Genomic DNA, 13939 nt, shown 5'->3' on the forward strand with positions numbered 1-13939 from the left:
TCGGTCCAGTATCGGTCAGAGTAGGCCAGAATCGGACTCGTCGGCAGCTGGAGTCGTCTGAGGTCAGAGTTATTCCCAGTAGCAGTAGGCTAGGGTCAGAACCGATTGAAGACGATTGCAGTCGAATCCGCAGATGGCCTGTGTTTCTTGAACCGTTTCCGAGAGCTCTGGGACTAGCCGCTTTGAGCTTCAGAGATTGTGATGGTAAAAATGAAGATTTCGTTTAGCTCCGAAGTTTTCTGGAATCAATTCCGGATAGTAGGTTCGAAATCAGTTTGCGTAATAGGCTCTGGAATCGAATCCGGAATCGGCTTCGGAATTGAATCCGCAATCGGCTTCGGAATTGGATCCAGAATCGGCTCCGGAATGGGAATCGGTCTCGGCATGAGAATCGGTTCCGGAATGGGAATAGGTTCCGGAATTGGCTCTAGAATCAAAATCGGTGCCGGCATAGGAATTGGCTCCAAAATTAAAATAAGACATCTCGATGGGAATAGGCGTTTGGGTTCAATGATGTTATCAATGAAGTATTGATAGCCGCAAAAAATTAAGTTTACTTGTAAACGATTCATTCTCATGCAGATTCCCGGACTGATTTCGCTTCTGAAACTTCTTATTTCAATTCAAGATCTAATTCTCATTCCGAAACTAATTCCATTTCTGAATTCAGTCCTGATTCCGTTACTCGAGCAAATTACGATTCCCAGATCGATTCTAATTCCTAAACTGATTCTGATTCCTCAGCCGATTCCGATACCCAAATCGATTCCGGAGCCGTCTTCGGAATCAGCTTCGGAATCTGCTTTGGAATCGGCTCCGGAATCGACTCCGGAATCCGTTCCGGAATCGACCCCAGAATCGGTTCTGGAATCGACTTAGGAATCGGTTTTAGCATTCGAATCGGCTCCGGAATTGATTATGAACACGGAATCGAAATCGGGTAGGTCCGAAGAAGAATTTTTTTATAAATTGTAAACAATTTTCTTCAACAAACCACCAGCAGCACAAATTGTATATAAGTTACCATAAGTTTACGTCCGTTTCATCGTACAGCTACTTCTTTTTAACTTTAACCGACAACATTTGCTGCAAAATTATTTCTAATCAAACAACGAACGATTGTTCAACACGGCTATGTTCTTTGGGTATTTTTTGTTTGTTTGATAAACAATTCGAACGACACCCGCGTTATATACACCTTCACCACGAAATGTCAACGGCTGTCATCGGTTGACATTTGCTGCTTCTTGCTTTTTTGCTTCTTGCTCGCACTCGTCTTCACGGCCGTCCGAGAAAAGCACAAACTCGTTTTTCTCTTCTACCTCTCTTAGCAACTACGATCAAACAATCGTTTTGTGGCCAGAAAATCGGGACACAGCAGGACGGAAAACGGTTTTAGTTTTACCCTCCCACCCCCACCCCTCTGCGAGAGAACCTCAGTACTTCCTTCGACGAAGTAAAGCAGTGCGGACGGCCATGGACGGAGCGAGCTGCTAGGCTGACGAGGACAAACCTTCGGGTAGGGCGCTGGGTTCAGCCGCGCTCTTCACAGTGTGGCGGAGTAGCCAGTTGTTTTCGTAATGTAAATCCCAAAGCCCGTCGTCGTGTTTCGTCTCCCGTGTCACATCCGTCCTTTGCACGCACGGTGCTAGCTGTTGCTGGCGTACACAGATGAATTGCTTCCTGCGTGTGACGTGAGGGTCTGTTTTTTTGTTTGCTGGCGAAGGAAAAAAAGTGCGTCGAGGAAGCGTGTGTTGGAACGACTATCGATCCTATCGACTGTTTGGATTGGGAGGTGGAAAGGGAAAAACGTCGGCGTGCATTTAGGGCCACGCAGTATGCCTTTCGGTGACAGTGGCAGTTGTGAATCAGCTTACTCTACCACCCCCCGCGAAGGCAGCAGCAGCAGCAGCATCATTGGATGGAGTTCCGTGTGATGTGCTCCGGGACTAACGACGGCCAACATGAGGAACGTTCTATCGAGTGTTTACCTTTCCACGAGCATACTGCACGCCTGCAGCGCTATACCGATCCCGTACGTCCATACAGGTGAGCGAGTGCGATGCAGAATGTTGCATTAAATGTCAATCGTCTGTCTGTCTGACTGTCGAGGCGCGATCGTGTGTGCTGCGTTTGTTGATTAGCAACTGCAGCAGCAGCAGCAGCACGAGCAGCGGCAGCTGTCTGTTTGCAGCAGGCCGATGCAAGTGTGGCCTTGCACCATTACATAAAACCGTGCCGTAAAGGTAAACGATGAACCCATTCAAGAGCGTGCAAATTTGCTCCCTTTCCCGTACAGGACAGCATGATGCCGTGATCTTCGGGATGCTGGCCTGCCTGGGGCTCGGCTCCTTCATAATGGGGTTTTGCATTTTCTGCAAAAAGAAGAGTGGCAAATTTAAGGTACGTAACAGCGCCCGATTCGGTGTCAAATTTCAACGAGGACGACTCGAAAACTGGCTAATTTCCCCGTGTGCATTACAGAAATTCAAAGACGGGGACATCATACAGGAAGTGATATCGACGGAGTATCCCATCCTGAAGGCGCTGAATGTGCTGGAATCTTCGGTACCGTGTGCCGTCATCCCGTCGAGCCCGAACAACGTACGTAAGCCGGTTTCCTTTGTGTGTGTGTGTGCGTGTGCGTGCGCACAACAGACAATGGCAAACAGAAAACCAACCAGTCGGTAACGGTTTGTCTAACCTCTTTTAGCTTTCCACTGATAATCTGCTGGACAAGATTGAAACCTATCAGCTCGATGTGGACGACCACCACCACCACCGGCACGATTCGTACTGTACGCGACGAAGCGACCCACTGACCTGCACGTACGACGAGTTCGACCCGAACGACGAGTCGGACGAGCGGACGGAGCGGACGGCCACGACGGCGACGGTGGAACCGGTGGTCGGCGACGAGCCGCTCCTGTTCTCCGACGTGTTCGACGAGTCGCTCGAGCGGAGCGAAAAGTGCAACCTGACGGCGGTGTCCGCCGCACTGCCTACGTCGTCCGGCGAGGAGGACGAGGATGGGTTGCCTCCACCGCCACCGCCGCCACGATCGGACGCGGAGGAGGACGAGGACGAGCGGCGCCCGCTGGTGAGCGACGATAGTGTTGACGAGGCGGCTGCTACGACCGCCACGACCATTACGGTCACGGCGACGGCGGCCCAGTCGGCCGACGCGATCAGCATCGAGGAGGCGCTGCGTGCGCTCGACATTGCGATCGAGGGCGAGGAGGATGAGGAGGACGAGGAGGACGAGGAGGACGAGGGGCAGGCGACACCGTTGAACGGAAGCGATGACGATGGTTCGATGTCGCGCTCGATCTACTCCGAGCCACCGCACGAGGAGGCCGCACCGATGGTGGAAGAGGAAGCGGAGGTTGAGCCAGAACCAGAGCCGGAGCCTGAGCCGGAGCCAGAGATGAAGCCAGAGATGGAGCCAGCGATGGAGCCAGCGATGGAGCCCGCTCTTAAGCGGGAAGATGTCGAGCAGCAGGCAGCAGAACTGGTGGACGACGTGCTTTACAAATGCCAGTACATGCTGCAGATGATGGACGCCAACGGGAGTAACCTTTCGCCGCTCGAGGCGGACGAGTTTTCGCCCACCAACTCGTGGGGGAACATATTCGACGGGTGGGGCAACCTGGAGCTGGACGAGAATGTGTCCTTCGCGCCGCTGGACGACGACAACGACGACGACGCGTGGTGGAAGGGACCGCTGGAACCGTTCGACGGTAGCGAGGACGACCATGGGTGGAATCGTGCTGGCAACGATCCATTCCAGGACGATCATACGTTCGATCTGCTGCGCCAACAGCTGAGCCAGCTCCTGCCACCCCAGGGCAATGTAGGTCGAAACGAGGTGGGGGGGGGGGGGGGGTTCATTTCAACTCGTTGAGCTTTAACTATTTACTTTACCTTCCAATAGGATTGTGCCGGTGGAGCTCTTCGCACCGAGAACGATCACGATCAGTAAGTGTTTGCCTGTGACCGTTATTTGTATTACTGTTGGGTAGATCTGATTCAGATTCATGGGTAGATCTGATTCAGATTCATGAATCTAAATGAATCTTTGAAATGATTCAATGAATCTCGTTTGGAATGATTCAATCTCGAAAGATTCATGAATCTCAAAAGATTCTTATATTTCGAAAGATAAACGAATCATTAGGGATTCATGAATCTCTAGGGATTCATAAGGCTCTACCAAATGATAAAGATTTAGCTTTTTATTGTCCTTCTTTTTGGCGTAACAACCTACGTGGTCATGCCATGAATCATAAATCATGAATCCCTGGAGATATATGAATTTTAATAGTTTTAGGAATCTTACAGATTTAATGAAAGAGATTCATGAATATTTAGAGACTCTTGATTCTTTGAAGATTCGTGAATCTTTAGAGATTCATGAATCTTTGAAGATTCGTGAATCTTTAGAGATCCATGAATATTAGAAGATTCGACAAGAAATTCGAATCAATCATCACTGAAGATCCATATGAATGAATATTTACGAAAGATTAATGAAACCCAACACTAAATATGTATTGTCGTGTGTACTTACCCTACTTTTTTTTGTTGCTTGCAGAGCGCCCGGTGGAAGCCCGAAAGCGCAGGGCAACGGGGGGACCGATTACGACCGGCCGGAGCGCGAGACGGAGGAGAACGAAATCATCATCAACTACAACCGGTCGCTGTCGCCCATTTTGGAGGAGAACGAGGACGAATGCAGCTTGCCCCCGTCGGTCAGCGTCGCGCACTGTTCCAACATTGTGGAGAGTACGATAGTAAGGTAGCTTTCTTTGTCGTCTCTCTGGCTGTAGGGAAAATAGGAAAGTGAACCGTGACCGCTAAATCTTACCTCTTTTGCCACTCTTCAGCACTGAGGGACCGGTGGTGTGCGAAGCGACCGAATCGGTGCCCGCCCTCGCCCGGCGAAGCTCTCTAACGGCGTCCAATGACACGCTGTTCAACCTGGAGGACGTGCTGGAGGACCGCTGCCTGACGCCGCCCCAGGACGATACATTCCCCGCGAGCAGCCGCAGCAGCAGCAACACCGCATCACCCCGGACTATGCTGGTCGAGGCCAGCAATGGCGATGCGAGTGGGCTAGAGAAATTGTACACCTTCTCATCGCGCCTCATGCCAGCACCAGCACCACCACCACTGTCCTCTCACGGTGGTGGCGCTACCCGGCCGGACGATCATCTACTACTGCATCACACCCACCACCTCCACCATAATCATAATCATCACCTACATCAGCGGCATCACGTACTGCTGTCCTCGATCTGTTTGGACGATTTAAGCGTCGATGATCTCGGCATGGAGTCGCCTCCACCGCCACCGCCACCACCACCATCCTCGCAGCCGTCGACCGTTGGCGGGGGAGGCAGCAGTGCGGGCGGGCTACTCATGGCCGAAACGAAGCAAGATCTTCCCTCCTCGGCCTAACAAGGGGAGTAGCAGGAGCGCGCTACGGTTTCTTTTTCTTTTTCGATATCTTTAGTTTTTTTTAGTAGATCTGAGCTTCTGGTGATGGTGGCAGTAGACCAAACCGGTGTAGTGTAGACACTGTGACCCAACAAAGGGTCACACACATACACACAAAGCACACACACACACATTCATCCCTTCTCGTCTACTCCTACAGACTGCTGTTTGAGCAGCAAACAAATCTTAGTACTGATTTGTACATAAATGTGACTGTGAGCGAGTGTGCAACTGTTAGTAGGTTTCCTCCGTTTGGATGTATTGTTAATCATTATGAAAGGGCGATGCGCGTACATCACACATCCAGCTGGGGGAGAAAACACTTGGAACTGGAAGTATTTACCGCCCCATAAGTAAGACACTCGTGGCTCGGTTGATTACTCGGTTGGGAGGAATGCCCGTACTAAAGGTACGGGCTTTTGTGAATATGCGGTTGTTTAGTTAATTATTGTGTATTCCGTAGCTAAAACGGACACGGTCGGATTGGACCCCGAGTAACCGATATTGATGTGTTGGTGTGATTCCGTGTGTGATTGTATTGTGTGGTACTAATACTCCCCGCACACAACAGCAACACCAACAAAGGACACAACAAACTATCAGAGAAACTCAGTTCGTCGTTTAGTTACTTATTGAATAGTGTCAATTCTCAACCCCCGCCCCATGTTGTACAACAGTAAGCATTCGACTTCACCCTCATCCCCTTGCAAAGCACCCATTTACCCTGCTGCGTGTAATGCACACTAATCTTTCACCGCTTTTCCCTTCCCCTTCCCATTCGTTATTTATGCACACAAGCCCCTCACACACAAGCGGGTGCTGGTGGGTTAACTTAATCGTGAAGTTTCCGTATCAGTTTTTTTATTTTATTTTTTTGCGATCCCGCATCATCTTATCCGTTTGCATTCTTGCGCATCTTACGTTGTAGCGAATAGAAAATTGTGGAAACTGATGGATGCTGAATTCACCCCTTCCCCATTTCCTTTACACACGTAGAGGGACGGAATGAAAAAAAAAATGCCCCACTCCACACCCTGTAAGAAAACTAGAAGAAATGTGACAAAATAGATTGCCTAAGATTTGTAAACTATTACAAAAAAGAGTAATCGAATAATCGATTTTTTTTCTGAAGTCGAAGAAAATTTGAGAAATCGAACCGCACTTGGATCGATAACCAGAAACCTTTTGGCGACTTAAATGGTAAGATGTATTGTTACTAATTCTATGATTTAGCATTACTTTTAGCTACTCTATCTGGATTTTTTTGTTGTTGGAAATTACACTTAAATCTGGATTACAGAGAAGGTCGAAAAGCTCAGAAAAAGAATCGCTGATCCAGATTTTCCAGGCGCTCACACGGTACCATAATTTTAGATGTATTTTTTTCGTACGTTTCATCATAAGGAAAGTATGTAAACCAATTTAAACGATTTTTTGCTCCATAATCATAACTATACCTTCACTTTCTATAACCACCTACCCGGGTAAGCCATACATTTCATATATGAGAATTAACATTTTTTATTTTTGTGAAAAAACGTATCTTTTATTCAATTTTATGTTTTATTTTTTAAAAAAAGAGTTGTCCCACTGTGTTGTAACTTTCGGTTAGGAAGGTAGAATTATAGAAGTAAGTGGAGGAAATAGATTTTGTTTTAAAAAAAGTATATTAAATTAATTGCTTTAAATCAATGTTTCACACCACTGTATTTCTATGTATTTTTACCAATAAAACAATAACCAATAAGATTCTTTAATAAGTTTAAAAAAAATATTTGTAGTTAATGAGCAAAAATATCCGGGATAGGTAGTTAATGAAAAGAAGGTTAAATGTAAATTTGCAAATTTATAATTTTACAATAGTTTTCCCCTTTTATATGTTCATATATTATATAGCTTCTACCTTAAGTTTTCTCGCGCTTACCTATGTTTTTTTCTGTATTTAGTCCTAAAATTGTGAAATATTTCCCACACAGCGAGTTTAGTACATTCACCTAAGCCAACTACATTTACCTTTACTGCACGCACTGTAAGCACGCGCGCTGTCGGAAAAAAGTGTACGACACACGCGCGCACGCGAACCCCTACCTACCGTGTGTGTGTGTGTCTGTGTGCCGGTGTGTTATCCTGCTCTGTTGTTTTTCCACCTCATTCGCCTTCCACTAGTAGGCCACGGAGGGTGGAGAGGGAGCAATGGAAGCGTACAGCCGCGCGATAACAAAACAAACCTGCCCCCAGCCCACCGACGGACGGACCCAGGCTCGGTCGGTCGAGAACTGTCACAATCAGCTGACTGGTCCACGGAGGGGAAAAAACAGGACGAACGCGCGCGTTCTCGCCGGCGCTGCCGTCATCGGTTCGTAAACACACGCGCGCGTCCGCAAAATGGAGGGGAGAGAAGACGGCGTCGGCAGCAGCGAAGGGGAGGGCCGGCGGCGCAAGGGCAAAAGGGAGAGGATATCGATTTTTCACAACCAGCCTTCATTTTGGAAGACGGAACGCAAAATCCTGCTCTGCTGTCGTCGTCGAGGGCGTTACGGGTAGCGGGACGCCTTTCTTTGTGGTGAAAATTGTTTCCCCTTTTGCTTTTCCCATCGGTAGTGTTAGGTGACTAGGAGTTGGGCTAGTTATCTTCAAAGGTGTCCACGGAGGAGCAGCGAGGATGGAGCTGTACGATTCGGCACGGTATGGGTCGGTGTTTAACAGCATTTTCCTGTCGACCGAAACGTCCGAATCGGGCGAGCACGGAACCGCGGGCTCGAAAAAGGACCCGAAGGCGAAGCAGCTGCAGCTGCTGCTCGAGCCCAACCTGGACCGGTACGAGATTGCCTCGAACGCGTCCCGCTTTGCCGTCTACCATGCGGTGCGGTCGATTGTGCTGGAACGGGAAACCACCACCAGAGCGACGGTCTCGTCCATGCGAATAATCGATACGGCGCTGGACGAACCAAAGTCGGTCGGTCGGGGCGAGTCCGGTGCGACGCAGCGCGTGCCCCAGATAGTGCTGGCCGGGCTGGACAGCCTGTACGGCATCATAGCGGAAACGCGCCAGAGCCAGCCCCGGATCGCGACCAAGGCGCTCCGCTCGCTGTACGACATACTGCAGGGTAAGTGCGAAACACTTGAATGAATTTTTCGGGGGGGACGCGATATGGCTTCGTCGTTCATTTTCGTCGCTTCCTTTCAGGCCAAGATCCGGAGGGTATGCGGCACGAGCCGGATGCCGTGTTTGGTCCACTGTTCGATTTGCTGCTGGAGCTGTCCACCGTCAGCAGTGGGCCGTCGGCGGCAAACGGTGCCTGGTCGTCGCTCGCCTGCTCGACGCTGCTATCGCTCGCCATCGCGAAGGGTGACACAGGGCGCATCGTCCGTGCGGTGGCCGCCATACTGATGAACTCGGTGTACGGCAGCAGCAGCAGCAGCACCGGTGGCAACAGCAGCACCACCAGCGGCGGTACGGTGCAGATGCCGCAGAGTGTCGCAAAGCTGCAGCGCACGATATTCTCCATGGCAACGGGGCGCGCCACCATTGCGGACTACTTTCGGTGCGGTGTGCCGCGTGGCAGCCTGATTGGCGAGTTTCGGCTGCCGCTCGAATCGTCCACCGTGCACTCGGTCGCGTCGGACGGGAAGTTTCTGTACATGGTGACCGTGAAGGGGCTGCTAAAAATCGGGTCCGGCTTTAATGGGACGCAGGAGGGACTGATCTACGGTGCGGTGACAATATCGAACGCCAAGAACGAGCTGCCCGGCTGGATCGGCTACTCGGGGGTATGTACCGCGGACGAATCAATTGGATTGCGCTGCATTAATCTAATTAACGTACATCGTTTTATTCGCAGGGGAAGTTGTACTACGGCCGCATCAGCAAAATGATGGCGTCCAGCAGTGGGTGGACGTTTCAGCTGTACGACCCAACGACACTGACCGCCCTGGGCACGGTACAGACAGCACCAATACCCGCCTTTCAGCGTCGTTACGGGCAGCTCTTCTCGGACGGTGATGCAATCTGTTGGCTCGGTGCGGTGTCCGACTCGATCCGCGACTCGACCGAGCTGGACGACCAGGAGGAGGACATACTCGTGGTGAAGCAACTGTATCCGCCGGTTGCAACCGGCCCCAACAACAGCTCTACGTCCGCCGGTGGCCAACCGACCGGCGGAGAAAGCCGCCCCGAGCTACGGCTAAAGCTGGCCAAAAACCGGTACCACACGTACGGCTGGGCAGCGTTTGAGGAGGAGCTAGTGGAGAATGGTAGCGTGGCGGCGCCGCCGCCACCGGCCAGTATCGCCCCGATGCCCGTGCTGGAAAGCAATCCGACCGGGGCGGCCATACAGTCGATTAGCTGCGGGAAGGAGTTTGGCCTGGTGCTGGTGGACGACGGCAAGGTGCTGTACTGGGGCCGGGGCACTGCGCTGGGGCTGAAAACGTCGCCCAATGTGGCCGGTGGTGCGGTCGGCTGCGTGATGAGTGCACCGAAAGCGACCGTTTCGATGAAGCTGAGCGAGCTGACGGCACTGCCGAAGGGGGTGAGCTGCTTTCGGCAGGTGGCCGTTGGCCATGAGGCAAACCATGGGCTGCTGTTGACGGGAGACGGTACGGTTTACTTTACCGGGACGGCCAAGCGCGGTGAAGACGGTGAGCTGGCTAAGACGAACCGAAGGCAGCCGAAAGCCATCAAACCGAAGCGATTGAACAAGCTGGACGGACAGACGATCACGTTCGTGGCGTGCAATAATGGTATGGAGATGGGTTGTTTACTGTTTTGTGGTGCGATAGCTCATTTTGCTTTGTTTTTCTACCTTGTAGGTACTTCGGCGTTTGTAACGAAGGATGGCAAACTGATCATGTACGGCAAGGACACCAATTACTGTGAACCGAATGGTGTGGTTGGTGGTCTAACCGACGTAGTGATAAGGAAGGTGGCCCTCGGTAAAGCGCACTGCGTGGCAGTCGATGCACTGGGTCAACTGTACACCTTCGGACTCAACAATAAGGGCCAGTGTGGCCGCAAGTTTCAGCGCGAACGCAATGGTGAGTGTGGATTTAAATCTATTACCATGTCCATGGTGGGTTCTACTGTCTTTTTCACTTCCCAATTTCTCTTCCCAGTGGATGAATTAGTGACCACCAACAACCAGGCAAATGCAGGAACGCTAACGAACGGCACTGGAGCCCAAACGCACCCAAACGCTTTAAACACAACCAACTCTACCTGTAACGCGTGTCACTCGGCACCATCCGTAGTGGCAGCCCATGCCACCGATCCGCCGGTCGCTTCGTCCGCTGCCAAATGTGGCTGCGGCTGTGGCTGCTGCTGCCATTGTGGGAATTCGGGTGGAACGGCTGGCGTCGCGGGCGCTGCCAACCCGATCGCTGCCACCAGCAACGATGCCGACACACCGCGCATCGTACCGGTGCCGCCGCAGCGGGTCGAGCTGCCACAGCACACGGGCAACGGGGATGCACGGCAGCGGCCACCGATCGTAACGCAGATCGCCTGCGGTCAGCACCACTCGCTGGTGCTTACGTCCGCGGGGGAGGTGTACAGCTTTGGCAGCAACCAGTACGGCCAGCTCGGCACGGGCGATCTGCAGGCACCGGCCGGCGGTCGACCCCACTTGGTGCGCTTTCCGAACGGAGCCGGGACGATTGTGTCGGTTGCGGCCGGGAGCAACCATTCGGTAGTGCTGACGAGCCGTGGGGCCGTGTACACGTTCGGAAACTACCACAAGGGACAGCTGGGTCGGGAAGCGCCGGGCGGAGGGGGCAGGACGGACGGCGTCGGGGAGGGCAACTTCTTCTGGCACTGTGCGCCCGTGGCGATCGAATCGTTCGGGCCGGGCACGGGCCGCCGTGCCTCGTTCATTGCGGCCAGCGGCGATCAGACGTACATCAAGGTGGAGGAATCGCTTATAAACGGTGCAGCGCTGGCAAAGTATAGCGTGACGGCGGATCGGTCAACGATTTGTGAGTCTCTATGTCATGCTTATGTTAAGCTGGATACTAAATTGTGTTTTTACCTCCACAGTGCTTATCCCCAACAATCAGTCACATCTGGGTGGCTCAATTACGATCGATCGGCGCACCGGGCACTGCCGGGCGCACAGGATGAACCAGTTCGATGCACGTGTTGAGCTGAACGGAGGAGCGCAGACCGGGCTGAAGGAAGCGTATCGAAGAAATCGGTGGCACTTTTCGTTCACACTCGACCCGCTGTTCAACGTTCTGTGGGGTTACGACGCGATCCGGAAGCGTATGCTCATTTTCAATCCCATCGCGTCGGAGTTGTTTCGACGCAAGTCGAAACAGCAGCGCAAGCCAGGCACGCAGCGAGCACATGAGCAGCCGTCATCCTGCCAGGTGGATGCTGGGGAGAAGGGCGACCCGGCACGGTACGGGACGCACGAATCGCTGTCCGTGCTGAGTCCGGAGATAGCGCTTCCGCAGCGGTGGAATGGTTGTGAGGTGCCGCGATTTCAGCTTGCGCTCAATCTGCTCGCCTGTCTGGATGTGCTGACGGAGGCTACGGAGCGACTCGGTGCGACTGGGCAGTGGCCACCGTTCGAACCGACGCTGGATGCGGGTGGTTCGTCATCGTCGCCGCTCGACGGGAATGTTAATGTGAACGCATCGGATTGGTTTACAGGGTCACGCAGTGGTGGTGGTAAGTAGAGATAATTATTCATTAAAATGAGCTATTTGTTGAGTAGAGCAGATTCTGACTCATGTTTTGATGATTCACGATGCTCAATCTCCAGCCTTTCATGGTTCTTTGCAAAATTTTGCAAATCCCCAAAGATTCATGAACTATTTTCATAACTTATAATCATAAATTTCCCTAAAAATTCCTGAAGCTTGAGCGAAGTCCTATGACATTTATTGCATATTTTGAAGTTTATAATTGTCAAACTAGGCCTGCTTATACTACCCCTAATGGGCTTGATTTTCACTGACTTTTTGGCTACCCATAGCAGGATAGTCAGTGCAACCCAACGAGCCATTTGGGTCTTAAAGCTAAAGCTTAAAGCCCATGTTATCAAATCGTAAGAGTAAATGGCTGTATCATGAGACCGACACAACGATAATGATTCATAAGAAGTTAAATAAATATTCTTGATTCTTTGTCTGAATCATTTTCTGGCTTCAACTTGAGTTACACAAGATTCTGAGTCTTTGAGCTTGTAATCATATATTTGTTATGACATCTTACCATAAAGATTCAATAAACTTATCCAACATGGATTAGGTGCAAACTAGAGATAGTTAACTCTGATTTAGATCCAGACATCTTAATGAATCTTCAAAGTGATTATTTGAATCTGAATTTCAAGATTTGAGATTCACCAATCTTAAAGGATATATGGATTCATCGATATTTTTAAGATTCGTGAATCTCTGAAGAGTTATAGATTTGGAAATTTGAAAAGTCTTAAAATCTAATGAATTACGAGTCTTTATCTAAAGATTTATGTCGTGATTACTTCCTCGTTTCATGGTGATTGTCTGCACTGAGTGTAATTCGTAGATTCGTTCGTAGATCACATCTACACTTATAATGTATAATTCAAGCCCTTGTAGATAAATCATGAATATCTTAAGTTTTCCATGAATATCTTAAGTCCATAACTCTTTGGATATCGTCATCCGAGGTTCATGTTGAGGTTAAAAATCTCTGTTGGTGATTAATTTTTTAATGATTCACTAAGTGGTATTGGCTAGAGGTAAAGAACCTTTCGGAAGATTCATGATTCAGTTCGCGAGTCCAATAATTCTTCTCAAAAGACTCATTATCCAACCAAAAACTGTTACATTAACCTCTCTTTTTCCACCAGCATTCGGCAGTGCCAGTGGACGGTTGGTGAAACTTTGCGACCTACCACCGGAGGACGATCCACAGGAGGATGATCTGCCCGAGCACAGGTCGGTACTGCTTACGCCCACCTTCGGTTCCGGCAGCATTGACGAGGAGGTTCCCGCCATTCCCGTGCTGAACCGCTGGAACATTGGCAACGCCGACATGTCCGGCAACGGATTCTCACCTTCAAACGTCGCCAGTGAGAGTCGTTTCCCGTTCCGAACCGGACGGACCAAGGGTTCGACCAGCGAACAACGCATTGGCTCTACATCGAATGTGCAGTATCGTCGCAAGAAAGGCGGTGGACAGGGGACACCAAGCGGTGGTGCCGCTGGTGGTAATCAAACGCTCAGCAGCTCCTGCACGGAAGAAAGTGTGGTAACGCTGTGTCCTATCTCAAGGCGCTTTGCGACGGGCGTTAATCGGGAAACGTTTGAATCGCTTACCGCACTGCTAAGCTGGGCTTGGAACGCGTTCCGCAATTTGTCGGGCGAGCAGAAGCGGGGTGGCGGTGGAATGAAGACTTTTACGACCAACCCGATGACGACGAACAATGCGGGACTGATTGGTGAGGCAAAGGTA

At 50.8% G+C, this 13939-nt stretch overlaps 2 protein-coding genes across 3 annotated transcripts in view; both read left to right on the forward strand.

Moving 5' to 3' along the window:
- The first annotated feature begins 1257 nt into the window (after window positions 1-1257).
- Window positions 1258-6111, forward strand: LOC121599479. Its single transcript, XM_041927313.1, has 7 exons — window positions 1258-2049; window positions 2300-2403; window positions 2485-2604; window positions 2714-3853; window positions 3935-3978; window positions 4595-4798; window positions 4887-6111. The coding sequence occupies exons 1-7, from the start codon at window positions 1965-1967 to the stop codon at window positions 5458-5460; spliced, it is 2271 nt and encodes a 756-aa protein (XP_041783247.1). The 5' UTR covers window positions 1258-1964; the 3' UTR covers window positions 5461-6111.
- A 1729-nt stretch (window positions 6112-7840) lies between these two features.
- Window positions 7841-13939, forward strand: part of LOC121599147 (E3 ubiquitin-protein ligase highwire) — a 35217-nt gene continuing 29118 nt past the window's right edge. For both annotated transcript variants that reach the window (XM_041926700.1, XM_041926699.1), the window contains exons 1-7: window positions 7841-8606; window positions 8687-9270; window positions 9342-10239; window positions 10309-10533; window positions 10612-11469; window positions 11531-12166; window positions 13335-13936. In XM_041926700.1, the coding sequence (XP_041782634.1) occupies window positions 8162-8606; window positions 8687-9270; window positions 9342-10239; window positions 10309-10533; window positions 10612-11469; window positions 11531-12166; window positions 13335-13936 (4248 nt within the window). In that variant the 5' untranslated portion in view covers window positions 7841-8161. The remainder of the gene's footprint in view (window positions 8607-8686; window positions 9271-9341; window positions 10240-10308; window positions 10534-10611; window positions 11470-11530; window positions 12167-13334; window positions 13937-13939) is intronic.

The sequence above is a fragment of the Anopheles merus genome, chromosome 3L (assembly GCF_017562075.2).
Source record: "Anopheles merus strain MAF chromosome 3L, AmerM5.1, whole genome shotgun sequence".
NCBI classification, from domain to species: domain Eukaryota; kingdom Metazoa; phylum Arthropoda; class Insecta; order Diptera; family Culicidae; genus Anopheles; species Anopheles merus.

Coding starts and splice junctions, on each gene's coding strand:
- LOC121599479 (XM_041927313.1), top strand. CDS start 1,965: ATGAGGAACGTTCTATCGAGTGTTTACCTTTCCACGAGCATACTGCAC. Junction 2,605..2,713: donor TCCCGTCGAGCCCGAACAAC/GTACGTAAGCCG, acceptor AACCTCTTTTAG/CTTTCCACTGATAATCTGCT. Junction 4,799..4,886: donor GTGGAGAGTACGATAGTAAG/GTAGCTTTCTTT, acceptor GCCACTCTTCAG/CACTGAGGGACCGGTGGTGT.